The following is a 19,596-nucleotide window of genomic DNA, read 5'->3' on the forward strand; positions in this document are numbered from 1 at the left end:
GATTAAAGGAGTGAATTGCATATTAACCCTTATAATTAACATGTGGTGGTCAGATGTGTCCAGGCTTTATTTTGATTCAATTCTTAATCAAACTTATGCAAACAGTTTCCTACATTACCCACGATTACATGCCGATAGCAGTGCCAGTGTGACTCTGTCCAGGTCTCTCACCTCATCATCTGTACACACTGCTCAGGTTCCAAAGCTTCAACTTTCATGCTAATACCACCAACGATTGTGCTGGTTATCTCGTAGATCACTGACGATCTCTGCTGTACCTCAGCACAAGTGTTTTGTATCGCTGCATTGTTCTCCACAAAATTCTACATTGGATTTCTCATTAATCTGACCTTGAATGTCACTGGAAAATGGCAAATGAGAAAAGAAACTCTTACTTTTTAGGAGCTGCTAACAGAACCTGATCATTACCTCTTAGGTTTGAGAGTTTAATTTCCACACCCTCCTATTAAACAGCATAGTAACTGCACTAGCAATGTCTCCCTGTGACGTCAACATGGCTCAGAAGTAACGAAAATGCGGCTCTGGCCAACAAATTAGCACCACAATCTCTAAACGCATAACACAGAATTCACTATGAACATATTTAACTTGGACTCCTTCCAGCTTTTGGTCAGTTTCAGCAGTTTCGGGTGTAAAATGTACACACAGCACTCTGAGTTCTCTCCCCTCTCTCTTTCTTCCCTCTAGATTCCCAGCAGCCCCTCAGCTACTTACTAAGTTGGTGACGGGACCTATGGCCTGTGGTGCCGTCATGGTGCCCACCACCATGTTCATGGGTCAGGTGGTGACACCGTTTGCCCCTCAGCAGACTCAAAATCAGACCATCAGCATTGGACAGCAAGCACCCACGGCCTTACAGGAGCAGCAGGGCCAGACGCAGGTTGGCACGCAACCACAGAGCCAAAACCAGACTCCACTTAGCCAGACTCAGTTCCTCCAGGTGAGTATTAAAAAAAAAAAAAAAAACAGTGGATGTAGAATGGGGAAAAAATATCTTTACGTTTATACACACTATATACTATAGCGTAGACTGTACGGCAAAATGAAGAGAAGAAGCCCTTTCAGTCTGCAGACCTGATCTGTAGTGGACAGTGAGACACAGTTAGATCTTTACGGAACCCATGGACGTCTTTAGTTTGCCCTGTCCTGGCACATAAAGCTCATAAAAAGCTTTAATTGCAATTTTACAGTTCTAGGCCTGAGTGCCTATTGGTTCTGTTCTACAATAGTGATCTTTAAATGTCCATGCATCATTTTAGAGTGAGATTGCGGCACAGCAGACAACAGCGTGCGCCGTTAGAAAGAACTTAGCCTGCTAATGATGGTGATCTCTCTAATATTGATGATTACCTTCTCAAAACAGTGATTAGTATGGTAATGTGTCTGTATATGAAGTGATCTTAAGTCAGTACTGCTATAAACTAATTTATAATGACAATGAGTCTTTATTGGTCACAGCACAGTGAAATTCTTTTCTTTGCATACCCCAGTATGTTATTAAGTTACGGTCAGAGTGCAGGGTCAGCCATGATACAGCACCCCTGGAGCAGAGAGGGTTAAGGGCCTTGCTCAAGGGCCCGAAAGTGGCAGCTTGGCAGTGCAGGGGCTTGAACCCCCAACCTTCCGATCAGTAACGCAGAGCCTTAACTGCTAAGCCACTACTGCCTTACATAGTAAAAAAGAGCTACGTTACACTGTACGCTAACCACTCGCCGTAAACAGGGTAGGAACATGTAGTTGAGGAAACTACCCCAAGTTGACGAGTTGAGATTTCAAGTTGAGGGGTTGTTTTCGGTGGCTTTTACAGGCTGTACAAGTTGCAACTTCTCCTCGAACGCAGCAGGAGCGGATGCAAACGTTTGCACTGGACTTGAAATAAAATCCAGATGATGGTGTTTAATGTCTTGGTATTTTCTATCTAAAACTCGTCCCATTTAGGCACCTCGTCTTCTTCATGGGAATCAGTCAGCGCAGCTGATCCTCCAGGCAGCGTTCCCTCTGCAGCAGCAGAACGCCTTCACTACAACCACACAGCAGCAGGTGCAGCAGCAGCAACTCCAACAGCAACATCAGCAGCAACTCCAACAGCAACATCAGCAACAACTCCAGCAGCATCAGCAGCAGCTTCAGCAGCAGCAGCTGACTTCCCATAGGCAAGACAGCATGTCGGACCGCTCCAATGCCCCGCCTCAGTAACCCGGCAACAGCCAATGGTGTGGCGAGGACCGAATCTGACCTCTGCCGTGCAGGGCGATTAAAAAGGAGTATTAGCAGTATTCAAACTGTACCTGGTATTTGGCACAAAGCAAAAGGTGCTGCTGTGTCTCTGCGCCCTACGTGTCATCCCTCACCAAGTTCTGGATGCTTGCACTGAATTCTGGAAGTATAGCCCACACTTGCTGAGTGGTTAGTAAGCTAGCAAGGGAACCAACCCTTGGTTTTATTTTTCAGCACCCGTGTCAAGATAAGAGGTGAGGCGAGTCGCGAGGTGGGCCGTCTTTCATTCACACATTCGCATATTAATTTATATAGAACGCTCCAGTATTGTGGGCTGGAGACGACGATTCAAGACTTCAGAGAAGTCCTATAGAATAAATGGCGCTCCATCCATTTGTTCTCTTTTCTCTTCTCCTCCCTTCCCTGTTCTCACACACCTCTTCTTTTCGTCTTTTGTGTTTTCTGTGTGTAAAAAAAACAAACAAAAAAAAAAGTAATTATTGGTCAGAAAATATTTTTAAGATCATCATGTGGATTCAGCTTTTATTGTATAGTACACCTGTAAATGAATATGTAAATATACAGACAAAACAAAGAGAAACTAATATTTTATATTGATGCATGACACGATAAAAGAGTGTAGTTGGTTATTTGTAGCTTTGAATATACTTTTTATCTAGTATTCAAAGGAAAAAAGAAAAAACACTTAATGGCTGAGGCCTTCACGGATTCCTTCTTTGCCGTGGGGGTGTGTGTGTGTGTCTGTCTGCAAAGCGGGCAGTGCTGGTTCTGCTTTGTGTGTCATAGTTTGTTTAAAATGACACCTTGATATTTTCATAATACTACTACCAATATCTTTATGGGTTTCTCCTGTTTTACATGTAACCAAGATGCATTTATTAATCTCTAAACTGTACAGATCTTTTACATTTGTATATATCAGAGAGAGCAGGCTTTGGATTCAGATGGAGATTTAGATTCATAATATATTATGATAAATGTGGCGTATTTAATGCTTTAATGCAGCGTTAATCAGGAGCTTTCAGGAAAGTTGAGCATGACATACTCAGGTGTCAGATGTCAGTTTAGATGTTTATACAGGATGAGTGAGTTGCATAAGCATATATTAATGTTTCATGGCCACATACTGTATATTATATTTAAAAAAATAAATATAAAACTCCCCACACACAGTGCCAAGCCATGATTTAAGCTATATTCATTTTACAGTAATATGTAAGCTATGATAGAATAAATATATCACTGTAATTTTAACCAACATGAAATTTAGCCTTACCAAACCAAACCTCGTTGTCGATAGTAAATCTTCGCACACGATCCTATATTTGCACAGGTTTAATAGTTTTTGTTGTTGTTTTTTTCTTTTCTTAGATTTCGGTCATGCGATAAGCGAAAACGGAGTCCGCTACCACGATACAGCTACTTGTAGAGAAATCAGGAATGTATGGTGTATTATCTTCGGACCTCGTTGATGATGACTGTGATGATAATCTTGTATGTGGTACCATCTTGTGCACTCATAAATGTCCCAAAAAAGAAAACATTAGCACTTATGTTTGAATAGCACTTTAAATTTCGGGCTCTGTGGAACTTTTAAACCTAGGCAAGGTCTTAATTAGTCGAAGTGTCTGTAATGAAATGGAAGGCGGGGGGGCATTTTACTTGCTTCTCCGGTAGTGTTTCCCAGTTACAGTAGTAGCAGTAATGTATAGCAGACGTCCCTGGACTAATCAGTCTGTGGTTTGTTATGGACTTATTGTTTGCTTTGGTTAATAAGATACGACACCTCCATGTAAATTTTGTAGTTTTGTAAAATACTAGGAAAAAGTTACGTAATGTAAAATTGTTGCATGGTGTTTAGGGTTGCGACCTCACAGCTCCAGGTCACCAGTTCGATCCTGAGATTGGTTTACTGTCAGTGTGGACGTTGTTGTGTTCTCCCTGTGGGTTTTTCAGTTTCCTCCCACCTCCAGAAAACTCGTTAGTAGGTGGACTGGATACTCTGATTACCCCTGTGTGTGTGTGTGTGTGTGTGTGTGTGTGTGTGTGTGTTCGTGTGTTCGTTCTTCACATTCCCAGTGTTCCTGTGATAGGCTCCAGATCCAAAGTGAGCCAGACCAGGATAGTGTTTACTGAGGATGAATGAAGTGTTGGAAAACCAGTCCTTCATGAATTATGATTCTGGAGTGGAGGCTTTATTATTTCTCTTCTCGTGCTTGTACGTTAAACTATCATGAATTTTTAGGAAGGTTATGACCTTGCTTAGGTATCAATGTGGACAATCACCATTTCAGGAACCCTAAATTTTATTCAACCTTAGAGTTCTTTAAAGAAATGATAGCACTTAGATACACTATATGTCCAAAAGTGTGTGGATACCTGATCATTACCCCCATATGGGGTTCTTCCCCAAACTGTTGCCATAAAGTTGGAAGCACACAGTTGTATAGGATTTCTTTATATGCTGTAGCATTTAAGATTTGTCTCAACTGGAAGTAAGAGGCCCCAACCTGTTCCAGCATGACTATGATCCTGTGCACAAAGCCAGCTCCATGAAGACATGGTGTGTTATGGTTGGACTGAAAGAACTCGAGTGTCCTGCCACCGAACACCACTGAATATCTTGGGGACGAACTGGAACACCGAATACACCCGAGACCTCCCCACCATCAGTACCTGTCCTCACTAATGCTCTTGTAGCTGAATGATCACAAATCCCCGCAGCCACGGCCCAAAATCTAGTGGAAAGCCTTCCCAGAAGAGTGGAGGTTAATACAACAGCAAAGGGGGAATAAATCTGGAATGGGATGTACAACAAGCACATATGGGTGTGACAGTTAGGTGTCTACAAACTTTTGCCACGTAGTGCATATAGTCACGAATTTCTGTCTTGTCTTGTAGTGAAGTGATCTTATTGATGTCCTGTGTGACATGTTTTATAGAAATGATAACGTTTACCTTTTGAAGTGTGCACGACTTTATCTTACAAAATAAAAAAGGACAATTTTTTCAGGGTAGTTCAAGTAGAAACGGGTTGAGATAATTCATACGAGACCTCAGCATGGCAGCACAGAACTGGTCCCATGGTCCACTTTCTCAGGATCTTTCTGCCTCCGGCTGTTCAGAGTGCTGGTCCAATCACACGTTCACGTTGCAGTATCCGTCCGGTAGCACAGCTCTTCTAGCGCTCGCCATCTGAATATCACAGTCTCTCCAAGGACGTCTATTAATGTGTTAGTCACTGCGAGTGAGCCCAAATGAATTGGACAGCTTGTCCAAATGTCCAAGTTCACCAACAACAACTGTTGAGACTATATTTTACAAGATTCTAGCATTGTCCTGTGCTACAATACAAAAAAAACCTCACTGGGTGCAGTACATAGAGGATATAACGCAATATAAGCTGGCTTTCATTGTATAAGCTGAATAGAATGTGTTTTTGATTTAAAGGTGAATTCAATTCGTATACACCGTCAACAGTAAATGTTTGGCGTATACTAGTTTATACTGAACTTGTTGCCAGTTTTTAGCACATGTTCAGGATTTAGTACTATTTTGAAACCATTAATTTTTTTCAGTTCTCAGAGAGATGACCTAATGGCTGAGGAACACTTGAGTGGCAGTACTTTTCACAGAATGAATGTAAGACAGCGTCACTTTTACTTTTCAAACCCACATATATAAGCTTAATCGTAGCTTATCATAAACAAATATAATTTAGGCGCAGCGTATAACCTGATAAATATATAGCCAGACCACTGGAAAGAGTTTGAAGAGAATGAGTATATGAGAGATATAATCTCTGTAAGTATGCATGTGTTAAGAAAGGGAACAGTAAATTAAAGCTGAGTTTATAGGATAATGTTTGACAAAGGACTTAAACAAACTTTGACACACTAGAGAACCAGATTGAATTGTTTTGTTTCCATGATGCTGTGGGGTTCGGGCCTGAGCTGCTCCTCCCTCAGTCTGTTGTGAATGAGCGCGATGTGAGCTACATAATAACAGAATTCAAAATACTGCTGAATTAAAGATTTTCAAGTATGGCCTTGATATCAACATGTGGACATTTATATGCAACGTGTCAGCAATTAACATAGTGGCTGATTTTTCAATCGTGATTCTCACTTTTATTTCACTAGTGTTAATAATGTAGTCAGACATTTAAAGCACCCCCCCACAAAAAAAACAACAAATAAACAAAATTATTCAACAGTAAAAACCCACCTAACTGTCCATGAAGTGAAATTTGTGAACACTAAGGGCATCTTTGTAAAAAGGCGTCTCACGGGCACTGTCTCCAGTGTCTCATATCTTCATTTGTGGGTACCTCTCGGAGAATTGGTGTGCCGCTTGCTGTAGAACATGTCTCTATATTCCACATTACTATTAACTGCAAAAGCATAGGACTATTGGCCAAGTCCTGCTAGTTTATCACTTTCTTTATTCCAATATAAGCTTCACCAGTCAGGGAGGATGAAAGTTACTGCTTGCCTCTCGCTTTATTTATTTAACCGGTAACACTAATTACACATATTGGCATCCGATCACTCCTTTTGTAGACATTTATGTGGGGGGGAGAGTAAAACAGCGAGGACTTGTTTCCTTGGAATCTGTTTGCTAGTTGTCAAGGACAGTGATGATGAGTTAATGTCTGGTATGAACAGGAGGCAGTGTGTGTGCGCGCGTGTGTGATTTAGGCTGTAGTATTAGGTGAATACTAAACATGGCTGCCTCCACCTAATTTCGGACAGTCAGGCCTACATCAGTTAATGTCTCTGTCTCTCTCACAAGTGAACACTTGAAATATCATGATCTCCATGCATCTTTCATGAGTCAGCCACCGTACATGTTCTTTACATAAATCCACGTCCTGTAATGTTTTTCTGGCATTCGGTATAATTTCAAATTTGTCAGATGGTGTGAAGTCATTTTTGTATGTATCCAAAGAGCTGTTAAATGATTTTTTTTTTTTTTTTTTTTTTTTTAAAGGTTTTGCTAGTCCTTGAAGTACTTGAAACCCTAACGGAAACCAGAGCTGGTTAATGAATTAATGTTCTATAGTTTCACCATGCTCACTAAAGGTTCTAGATGTCCCTCAGTGTTTTCTTGTTTGTGTGACACTTTTTTAAAAAAAATAATTTGCAGAACACTTCTGGTTGGCTCATGAACTCAACCTGGTCAGTACATGGTTTAAGGGGTGGGACGGGCTTAATTAAATCCTTTCAGTGCATTTTAGGTTTGAATTTTTTTTTTTTTTTTTTTGCAGTTGATTATATTCCACAACATGACTTGAGTTCAGTGGGGTGGATGAAGGCTGTGCTTTGTAAAAAGGTGCTGTAATGGGTTCATTTGATGGGCCATGCTAACAAAACCAGAACACAGGTTTTTTGAAGCAAATGGTGCAGTTTGCTCTCCTTACTCAATTTTGAAAATAAACATATTTTAAAAACATTATATAAATAAAATCTCACACCAACATGTGTTGTCTAAATGTTCTATGCTATTTTTTGGTAAATAAAACACTTGATATCTGATGTGACTAATCCTAAAATGTTGAGGGCAATGCTAATGTTCATTTTGCGTTGGATCTATTCAACAAATTTTCCTCCATAGCCTTTTATTTTTGTCCACATTAATATACAGACATTCAGTTCTGTATGCTAAATTCAAGAAAACCGTATGCACATAATGTGTCATCACCCTGAGTCATATCTATATGAAGTGAAAATGAATCATTGTAAAACACTGCTTCAGTTAAAGCCCTTCAGCAAATTATTCCACTTGTATTGCTTCCAGTATCCACGAGCTACAGGCATAAAAAGCCATACTTATAGTTTAATTTATTATTTACAGGAATTTTTACAGTCAACTCCTCTGCACAATGAATAGTGAATTTACTTGCCCTTCACAGATGAATAAATCCAGTCAAATATTGACAAAGATGTCACCTTAAACTGTACAAAACCCAGCAATGTCTTCCCTGAAAGTTCTACAGTACTTTGACATGGGGGTGAAACAAATCAATGCTCTAAAGATGAATAAAAATAATTTTTCCTAGACCAGCTGTTAATTTTCTTTGAAGTGGAGTACTGAATAAATGATCAAATATATATATATTTATTAAAAAAAAATTCTGCTGGTCTCTTAAGAGAGCTTAGCTATGGGAGGGGGGGGATGCAGCTGAAGTACAGGACTCATTGACATTGATTAAAAGAAATTCTTCAGACATAAATGAAAGTCATTTTCCTTCTGGCCCCAAACAAAGTCACTCTGCCTCTTTAGATTTGTGCTAAAGTATAAGCACCTGACACTTTTGTACACTTTTCAGGCCACAACGTTCAGGATCATGAATGCTGACCAACTTCCACACTTCCCTGCTTTTGTTCCAGTAGGAATACAAACTCAAACAGACCAACATAGAATAATGGAATACAGTCTAAACCTTATTAGATGGTTTTACTTAGTCAACAAAAGTAGGTGGTTCTTGGCTGCGTTTATTGCCGAAACGTAGCACGCTCTCTAACGCGAGCTTAGCGGTTGGGCTTGCAAGACTACTTACTGCATTTTACTACAAACAGGCATCATCCCATGAGTGAAAGGACACAGTGATGTACATAATTACTTCTCTAAAACTGGGCACTTGCTCCTTGGTTGTGCTTATTACAGAGTTGCACTGTAAGGCTGTGAACTGAATGCACACACATTGCATTCCAAACATTCAAACAGCCTGACCAGCTCATGCACACTGACTGTAGGTTTATGGGCGTGATGGGAAGAGAAAACTGTATGAGAGAAGATACAATGAATTCATAGGGGATAGAAGTAAAGGAAATTAAACCGCTATTAAAAGGACACACATCGCATAATTAAGTGAGAAGAGAAGAAAAAAAACCTAACCACAATAAAATCCAATGGTCTGTGACAGGGTCTTAAACAGTAACACTTTGCTTTCACACACACACGTACCACCCTTTAATGGCGGCCTTTACGTAGTCCATCTTTGTGAATACAGCACATCGGAGCTGGTATTTACAGACTGAGCCCAGAAAGTATGTCCTCTTATCAGAATCCAGTATCCGGCTTGATGAAGAGGGCAGAGAAAGCAAAAGCAAGAAACACGATTCCGCCGATGATTGTAACTGTGGAGAGAGAGAAACAGGCATTAAGTTTGCAGTGGTCTTTTACTGTTAATGAGCACTGCATGGAATAAATTGCTCTCTAAGACAAATCTTACCAGTCCTGACTGATATTTTCTGAGCCACCATCCTTCCACCAACCACAGCCAGGCCTGTGCAGAGGCAATGTCCCAGAGTTCCACCCACCGCCACGCCAAATGGATCCTGAAGCAATTTGGTATTGAGAAAATCACCCAGATAGATATAGACACTGTTTCTGTCTACTCCCTTCCCCCCCTTCACTGCTCCAAATCATATCATGTGCACTGCTTCTACAGGCAAGAGATAAAGACCTGTATTTACAGGAATGTGTACTTGATGCAGGGTTCTCACTGCTATGTAACACTGCCAAACCTACAATACAGGAATCCTGACATATAGCATTTTAGAACTAATAAAATCAAACATGTACACAACAAACAAAATGACACAAATGCACAAGTTGAACTTAAGACGCTAGGTAGAACGGTAATTCATGCTGTGAATATACCGTTTCCATAACGACACACAAACACGGACAATGAAGAACTAAAGCATAAAGAATTCACTATATTGTATTGCAGTAGTGAACTCATTGTAATATTATCTCAGGAGATCAGGTTTTCACAACAAGACCAGTTTTCACACGTTTAAGTTAATATATAAAATGTGTGAAGATTTGTTTTCATTTTTGCATTCTCTCCTCAACTAGAATGCTGGTGACTAACATCCGACGACATTTTAGTCACAATAAAATTGTGGATATTAGAAGACAAAACCTTTTTTGACATTCCAATGTGAACATCTGGATATTCTTAAGAATTAAGAGTTCACTGCATTTTGAAAGTGTGTACTTGCATTATGCTATTATATTATTATATCAGTGGCGTAAAATCGTCTTAAAATGACAATCATTGATCACAATTATTTCTGGGACAACACATCGTCCAACAAAAGTAGCTATCGTAACAGGCCTACACCCTCAGTCATAAATTAACAAGTCATTAACAATGATGCCACTTTTCCACGGCATGGTACGACTCGACTGGACTTGGGTCGCTTTTTGGGGGCTTTCCATTGTGGATAGTATCCGGTACTTTTTTTAGTTCCACCTTGGTTGAGGTTCCAAGCGAGCTGAGCCGATACTAAATGTGAGCCACGCACTGAAGGAGTAGAGAATTTTCCTTAAGGAGTAGTTCTGTATTGTGCCTGGATAAATTAGTTATTTAATACATAATTTGCGTACGGTAATATTCTATTAATTGAAAATTATGAAATGTATTTATCTCATTACAGATAAAATTACAACAAAGGTTTTCATCTTGGAGATCTCGCTTGTTACCGATCTACAAACAGGTGTTTATTGAAGTCACTCCTGTCACAGCTGAATCTAACTTGGTCACATCGAGTACTACATAGGGTCTAGACCGCCGTTATTTTACATCCTTAATAGGGTCCAGGTTCAGTGAACAGGAAAAGCGTTTGGAACACGGCCGGATTAAGTATTTGTACAGGGTTTCAATAATAGAACATTATTCCTGTGTGAAGGTGAGTGGAAGATGGCACCTGCGTTGAGGTGGCACTAAACTGCAGTGGAAAAGCAAGCTCAGAAAAGTAAAGCGAGCCGAGTCGAGTTGTACCGTGCAGTGGAAAAGTTACTTAAATGGTTAAATACTGTTAATTTACTTCTAATGATCAGATCAGCACATTAGCATTGTGAATATGGTTTCCACAAGACTGGTTTATGATCATTATCCAGTATTAGACTGGAATCTAATGTGGTATTACTTATTGATTTCTCTATATTTAGTGGTCATGTGTGAAAGCCAGGATCAGCACACTTGCATTATGTGAATATGGTTTGCATAAGTTGATCATTTGATGAGATAAACACATGACTGTGCAGGAAACATTTTTTTAGACTGTAGTGTATAATACCGGTGCTGGAACAAGTAACATCTGTGCAGTTGCTACACTGAACTTTACTGTAACTACAAATGGGTCACAAATTATAAAAATTTTATTTTAATAAATCAACCACCACAAGCTAAAAGAACAGCTCCAAGTCTCTGGAACTGTTCTAAATGGATGAATAAATCAACTTGTCTAATGTTAGCTAATTCAAAACATGCACGGATAGATTTTATTTTACATTAACAAACTTAAAACTTTCTTCATATTGCTCGACAGAAAGCGAGGGTGGTGTGTGTGATGAGAGGAGATGATGTGAGAGAGTGAAGGGACAGGGCTTCCGGGGTATCAGTTAACACCGGAAAGTTCGAAACACCTGCACAAGTGGGAACCGTTCCACATTCACACGTCAACTGGCTTATCCGACAATTTTATTGCATTTTTTTTGAGTGATAACTCATAACAGCGTACTCCAATGTTGAAATGTGAAAATGCCTCCGCACCACAATTTTACTTGATTTGACTTTTTAATTCCTAAAGGAACTAATGATTATCTGAGAAAAAAAAATATTACATAACCAACACGTCTCTTATGTACAGTTCTATATATTTCATTTTTTGCCTCCAAACCTTATGTACACAGTAGGTCTGAGAGGGAGTGTGTGCGTGTGTGTATGATTGCTGACCTCCCGTGCAGCCAGAACGATGGTGGCGAGCTGAGAGCGGTCACCCCACTCAGCGAGGAAAGTGAGTGAGAGTGCCTGGATGAAGATGGGCGAGATACAATTGTGCCACTTCCTCTGAGGCAACATGGCCCCCGCTGTCCCCACCTCTACATCAGGAGCCCCGTTGGCCAGTTTATAACGCTGAAGCTGGAAGTACACACCAGCCAAGCAGTCAAACAAAGCTCAGTTGAGATGATTAAAAACAATCGCTCTCATTCAAGGTGGTCAAATCAACATGATCGGTTTCAGTTCAAACGTTAGAACGTCACTGTGTTCAGCCAGTTCACTCACCTCCTCGTCTTTCTTCTTAATCTCAGCCTGAACCTCTTCAAGTTCCTCCTGGCCTTCGTCAGCGCTCATCTTCAGCCCCTCTCTCAACATCCTCACGCCGAAGATGGCAAACAGCACTGTGGAGATGTAGTAGGTGTAGATCCGTGGGATAATAGTGGTGGCATAACCAAAGAGGACTAATGGCAGGACACAGATCGAAAATTCACATTAGACGCACCGCTGTCGTATTATTTCAGTCTGCAGCCCCTGCAAACATACGGTACGAACCCGATCAGATAATTACACGCACTGTACACTCTCGTGCCCATGAACCCAATGTAACAGACTGCTGATGCCACGAAGTATCGATTTATGAATCATTTGACAGAAAATAAAATGCTATTATATAAGCAACGATTAAATTTTCCTCCAAAAAAAAAAAAAAAAGGACGAGAGAGTTTAAGGGCTAATGGTTAAAAACTTAACATTTAAAAACCATAAAGATGGCTTAAGACTGCAATTGATGAACAGTTTTGCACTCAAGTCTCCATCAGTGAACAGCTGATAACTTCAACTGTAATTAATTTCCTGTTTACGCAGTCAGCACTTTTTGAGCATGTAGTACACAGTTATAGAAGAGAAATGATTTATAAACACACACTATTCGGTGTTACCCAGATGAATATGGGTTCCCTTTTGAGTCTGGTTCCTCTCAAGGTTTCTTCCTCATATTATCTCAGAGAGCTTTTCCTCACCATTGTCGCCTTTGGCTTGCTCATTAGGGATAAACTTAAGTTTAACATTTATATACTGAATTGATATATTTCTGTAAAGCTTCTTTGTGATGTGGCAATGTCCATTGTTAAAAGCGCTATACAAATAAAACTGAATTGAATGGTCATTTCTGTTGTTTTTTTTTTTATCCGGTAATGCAACAAATGAGAGTTTAAGGAATAAAGCATGACATGATGTGCTGTTAGTGGAAAATAATCTAGGTTGGAGTGTTGTGACGCTAACGGCGGCCATTTTAAAAATGAAAGGTGTCTCACGTTATAGCAGATATGAACAATCGCTCCCTCACCAGTCTGACTTTTCTTCTCTCTCTTTAGAAGTTAATAATAAAAGAAAAAAATTATTCAGCACGCCTCCGGAAAAAGGCCTTATATTTTCATGTCAGAAAATGTCATGGGATCAGACATCGATACGATCTAATGAAACTGGCGGGAGAATATTATTGTGCGAGACTGACACCGTAGAGATTCTGCACCAGGCAGGAGAACAAGTATCCGGTGCTGCTTTCATTTAAAACTGTAGCTCATTTTAGCATTTGGATTGTCTTCAGTATCTGAATAAATTAATCTACAGAGTGTTCAAAAAAGTCAGGAACCAATGACAGTACCAAGAAGCACTACCTCTGGGCTCTACTACTCCCCCTGCTCCCCCATCATATCACCCTCTCTCTGCTGCAGTCTAGCCTACTCATCACATTCCATCACCATAGTCTCTCCTTTTACGCTATGCGTATTAGGTTTGGTATTCCCATGGTTTGCAGTGCTTATACAGCCTTATTTGATTATTATTTGACTGAGTGTCATGTTACACTAATACCCTTGTGTTCTGTGCACGTCATTTGCGTATCTCGATGACTGAATGTGTAAAGTAACCATGTGCTTGGGAACGATACTGAATAAATAAAACAATGCTGTTACTATTCATTTCACTCATTATTACATTATGAGCTAAACTGTAAGCAAATGTATTGTTTAAGGAAATGGTTTTTTTTTTGTATTTTTTCCCTGAGGCTAAAAAAACAAAATGCCCATGTTCTGCAGTGTACGTAATCTAGTTTAGGATGAAAGCAGTACTTGGATATTATATCTAAAAATAAATAAATAAATAAATAAAATAATAAAAAACAAAAAAACAAAACCACATTTGACAAGCGCTTGTGAGTGACATGGATCAAATTCATGAAAAAGTAAAAGGTCACTACCTTTTTGTAATCACAAGCCAGTCCAACTTCTTCATTTACTTTACACTTTGTCAGTTATAGTTCAGCCAATTTCCAACAAATCAGGAATGTTTGTGCCATAGCTGGAATATGTTTACAGGACAGTAGCAACGAGTTCTATCTAGGTCGTGTACTTAAATTTTTAGTTGAATTCAATCAAATTTTGCATAAGAGCGTCTGACAAATTTGCAGTGTGTGGACTACCCAAGCCTACTGCTCAAACTCAGTCACAATTCACATAAGAACAGAGAAATCCTTGATGTTACGCTACCTGACAGGCAGGTCATGAGACCCAGAGCCAGCATGGCCCCTGCTAAGACAGTGAGACGGTTATAGCGCATGGCCATGATGGCTGCAATGAAGAAAGTCTTATCTCCCAGCTCGGAGACGATGATGACCGAAATCGCTGCCACAAACGCATGGATAAATCCCAGGTTGCCTTTACTAGGCTCATTGGGACTGATGGCTGGAACTGCAGGTTGGCCAGTCGGAACTTTCTGTACAGAGACAATTGTTGTTATAAATATATTTCATTAGAAATCAGTGCATATGACAAAATGGTAACAATAAGAGTGGTTTGCAGGAATATTAGCAAACCCCTTTATTTTTGGATGAGAGAGTAGTTTACAGACATACACGCAAACTCGCTGCACCGTTCAGCCATAACATTCAAATAACCTGCCCAATATTGTGTAGGTCCCCCTTGTGCCCACAAAACAGCTCTGACCTGTGGAGGCATGGACTCCACAAGACCTTGAAGGTGTGCTGTGGTATCTGGCACCAAGACGTTAGCAGCAGATCCTTTAAGTCCTGTAAGTTGTGAGGTGGGGCCTCAATGAATCGGACTTGGTTGTACAGCACATCCCACAGACGCACGATCAGATTGAGATCTGGGGAATTTGGAGGCCGAGTCAACACCTTGAACTCATTGTCATGTTCCTCAAACCGGTCCTGAACAATTTTTGCAGTGTAGTAGGGAGCATTATGCTGCTGAAAGAGGACACTGTAATTAAGGACTACCGTTACCATGAAGGAGTGTACTCGGTCTGCAACAATGTTTAGGTAGGTGGTACATGTCAAAGTAACAACCACATGAATGTCAGGACCCCAGGTTTCCCAGCAGAACATTACCCAGAGCGTCACACTGCCTCTGCCAGCTTGCCGTCTTCCCATAGTGCATCCTGGTGCCATCTCTTCCCCAGGTAATTCACACACCTGCACCCAACTGTCCACATGATATAAAAGAAAACATGATTCTTCAGACCAGGCCACCTTCTTCCATTGCTCCATGGTCCTCCATTTGTGCTACAGTAGCTCTTCTATGGGATCGGCCCAGACGGGTTAGCCTTCAATCCCCACCTTCATCGACGAGCCTTGAGAGCCCCAGACCTAGTCACCGGTTGTTCTGCCTTTTACCACTTTCCGTAGGTACAAACCACTGCATACTGAAAACACCCCACAAGACCTGCTGTTTTGGAGATGTTCTAACCCAGTCGTCCAGCCATCACAATTTAACCCTTGTCAAAGTCCCTCAGATCCTTACTCTTGCCCAGTTTTCCTGCTTCCAACACATCAACTTCGAGAACTGACTGTTCACTTCCTGCCTAATATATCCCACCCCTTTACAGGTGCAAAATGTTATTCAGTGGTTTTAATGTTATGGCTGGTCACTTGAAAATGGGTTTCATTCAAATCTCAATGTTTTACGCAGGAAAAAGGTTGAACCTTTTCAACTTTGAACTATTTAATATGAACAAGGAAGTACTGCTAACACAAACTTTTGAATCCACAGGGTTTTTAGGGGTTTCTGTGGGTGGAGGATTAAGCTATAGAAGAAATCTTTAATGGCTCCCATAATTAAATAAATATAATATGCCTAATTGCATACAATGTGCAAAGAGGTAGATAATGTTAATAAAATACACCGAAAGTAAACATTGACTTAAAAAAAAGAAAAGAAAAAAGGATAAGAAGATAAAATAAGAGAAGGAAACAGAAGTTAAAGGAGCAGCTCGGCCTATGTGAATGTAGGTAGACAGCTAGCCGGCTAATTTATTTCACATACAGAAAACACATCTCAGCCTCATAGCTACCAGCAAAGTTTACACTCTATAGTGAAAGCCGAACTAGCCAGGAAACCAACCGGAACAAATATACAGACGTGGATTCGATGTTAAATACTTATGGTTACCTCAGCGGGCTGCTGCACTTCAGGTAATTTGTTCTCCTCCTGAATGCCTGAGACTCTTTCAGTACTCAGTACACTTAACACCAAAAACACAAACAACAACTTCGCCTCAGCAGGCCGAGAAGCGGCCCGACGAGGCATCTTAAATATTAACAATCGTAGCAATAATATTACACTAAGTCTGTGCCAGAAAACAAATTAATAGAATGGTGTAAATTATATGTATGTGTGTGTAATCTAGCCGGCTAACTCGCTAGCTCGGTTCGTGTTCAAGACACTGCTGTTCTCACTCGAACAAACTTGCTAGCTGTTCGCTAACTCTGATTGGTCCATTTGGAAGACGACCCACACGTCCTAGGGACACGTCATGAAAATCCCATTCAGTGATTGGCTAAAAAGATCTGCCTATAAATAATGACACAGGAGCGGCATTCAGCAAATCAGGAACACTACATAATCCATAAACCCAAATTTTTTAGAAGAGAGGTCCAACAGTACATCCAAAACATTTAATCATCTAAGAATCTTAAAGCTCTTAAGACATTAAAATTGTTTCAACTTTTAAATTTATTTCAGTAAAGTTTTCTGTTTTGTATGTATATGCATATATACATACAAAATGTATATATATATAATTATATATATATATATATATATATATATATATATATATATATATATATATATATATATATATATATATATATATTTATGTATAAATGATGCTTTGCTTTCATTATCATTTCATTGTATGTAATTTTTTTTATTTTATTTTGCTATGTATTTGTATTTTTGATACCTTGGCATTAATACAAATATAAAAAATAAAATAAATTCATAAACCCAGTGAGACAGCTTCGAAACCTAATTGAACCTTATTTTTGCTTTGAGATAAAATGTTTTGCTGATTCACTTTGGGAATTACAAACAAACAAACAAATAAATCCACTAAAACATCTCGGGCTTTAAATAAGATTATAGCAGCCATGATTGTATTTACTTCCGGGTTCTAAACACGGAAGTGTGGATAATAGGTCCAATAGTATTTGTTTATTTATTTATTATTAACAGAATTGTAGATGTAACAAACAATTGCACATTAGAGGGGGCTTAATGTAGATCTACATAAAGATACAGAAAAGTTGACAAAATTTCAAAATTTTAACTGCTTTTTGGTTCATATAGAATTGAATCAATATAATGTTCCATTTCTTTCTTGAAAGACATAAAACAGGATGGGGTTTTTGTTTGTTTTTTTGTGTTTTTTTGTTTTGTTTTGTTTTGCTTTTTTTTACAGGAAAACTTACATTTGTGAATATGGAATTTTTCCATTAAAAGAATAAAATGTATTATATAAACCTGTCTGCACTTGTCTCTACAGTTCTCCAAAAGACCAAATAATAAATGTTTCCATAACAAAACAAATTGGCCATCAATATCCTTTGTAATAAAATCACAAGCATAATAAATGCTTAAACAATGCATAAACAAATGAACCACAGTTTAAAGACAACTAGAATTCACAAAAAATGCAATTAAAATCAATATCACCTGTAATTTTACAAAGTAATGTTTCACTGGGTAAATCCTATGTAAAAAGGTCCAATAGACTGCTGCAGGGATGACTTATTTTTGTAGGTCAACCCAGAAGTTAGCATCACCCTGGTTCCCTGCAATCTAATAAAATAAAAATAAAAAGATCAAATAGATACAAAAGTATCTAAAAAAAAAAACCCCAAAACAAACAAAAAAACAACCCCCAAAACAAAACAAAACAAAACAAGGTTAACTGAGGAATACTTTCCTAATTTAAAAGGTTGGTGCACTAGAATTTTTTACTGAAATGCAACTCTTATGTGGGAAAACTACCAATGAAACAAACATAACAAATTTACAAACATAACTTCTCAACTTACAAATACACCATTTGGAATAATAGAGATGAAAAAAAAAATCCTAAAAGATTGGTTTGAAAAGGACAAAGTATGGGTTATATACACAGAGTTTCTGAACCATTTTGGTAAATACATCAGGTACAAGGAGTTTGAAAAAGTAATGAGAGCCGTCCCTTGAAGAGTAAGGTCACTGTTTAGAAATTTCTCAGACGCCCCAATCCACCAAACATTTTATAGCTCCTATTCCTTTAGAAGCTGTAGATATTAGAAAACATAATAATAAACATATTAGATCTATTTGCAGAGGCAATACTACTCCCCCTTCTGTCATATATTGTAAGATTGGAATATATAGAATCAATGTAACAAATATTTTATTACTAACTAAATTAAAGAAGTAACTTTCACAATTAGTCACAGAATATACCCTGTCAAATATTATTTTATCAAAAGATTTCAAATGGAAATGAACATTGAATGTGTTTTATTTATTTATTTATTTATTTATTTATTTATTTATTTAATAGAAAAGACTAAAATATGTAGGACAGAAGGTAACTCCAGGACCAGGGCTGGGACCCTGTGCTTTTAGAGCATCGAAACGTTTGACACGCAGCTCTATACTGACATCTGCTGGAAAATAAACATTCTTACACCAATCCCGAGTTAATTGAGTGTCTCGTTGACCCGCTTTGTGCTAAGCATGGAAACATTTTTACTACATTCTTTAGTAGACACCAAAGAATATTACACCTGTAGATTTTATCATAGCATTCAATCTTTTTGGGCAAGAGTCGATCAGTTCGGCACTTCTTGACTTAAATATTTTGCCATTCTTTCTTGCAAAAGCATTCTAACAGATTAGCTGGGCATCTCCTGTGCACAGCCGTCTTCAGGTCACCACACAGATCTTTGATTGGATTCAGATCTGTACTCTGGCTGGGCCATTTCAAAACCTTGATTTTCAAAAACTTGTTTTGGTGAAGCCAGTCCTTTGTTGATCTGAAGGTTTGTTTTGGGTTGTTGTCATGCTGAAAGGTGAAATTCCTCTTCATTTTAAGTGTCTTAGTAGAACCCTTAAGGCTTTGCAGCAAAATTGACTGGTATCTGGAGCTATTCATCACTCCCTCCATTCTGATTAAAGCCTCAGTTCTAGCTGAAGAAAAACAGACCCAATGTA

The 19,596-nt window shown here is 39.0% G+C and overlaps 2 protein-coding genes across 4 annotated transcripts in view; one reads left to right on the plus strand and one right to left on the minus strand.

The window, feature by feature from the left end:
- The window catches only part of clocka (clock circadian regulator a), a 61,030-nt gene extending 52,287 nt beyond the window's left edge, over positions 1 to 8,743 (plus strand). For both annotated transcript variants that reach the window (XM_017456071.3, XM_017456070.3), the window contains 2 exons: positions 709 to 961; positions 1,960 to 8,743. In XM_017456071.3, the coding sequence (XP_017311560.2) occupies positions 709 to 961; positions 1,960 to 2,217 (511 nt within the window). In that variant the 3' untranslated portion in view covers positions 2,218 to 8,743. The remainder of the gene's footprint in view (positions 1 to 708; positions 962 to 1,959) is intronic.
- On the minus strand, positions 8,063 to 16,833 carry tmem165 (transmembrane protein 165). Of its 2 annotated transcripts, none has more exons than XM_017456069.3 (6): positions 16,525 to 16,833; positions 14,605 to 14,830; positions 12,344 to 12,519; positions 12,014 to 12,199; positions 9,497 to 9,602; positions 8,063 to 9,401 (listed from the first exon to the last, which is right to left on the minus strand). In XM_017456069.3, the coding sequence occupies exons 1-6, from the start codon at positions 16,660 to 16,662 to the stop codon at positions 9,325 to 9,327; spliced, it is 909 nt and encodes a 302-aa protein (XP_017311558.1). In that variant the 5' UTR covers positions 16,663 to 16,833; the 3' UTR covers positions 8,063 to 9,324. The 2 variants fall into 2 exon arrangements, with proteins under 2 accessions (XP_017311558.1, XP_053531570.1); XM_053675595.1 differs by lacking the exon at positions 16,525 to 16,833 and adding an exon at positions 15,061 to 16,214.
- Between the last annotated feature and the right edge of the window lie 2,763 nt (positions 16,834 to 19,596).

Source organism: Ictalurus punctatus, chromosome 25 (assembly GCF_001660625.3).
Source record: "Ictalurus punctatus breed USDA103 chromosome 25, Coco_2.0, whole genome shotgun sequence".
NCBI lineage: Eukaryota > Metazoa > Chordata > Actinopteri > Siluriformes > Ictaluridae > Ictalurus > Ictalurus punctatus.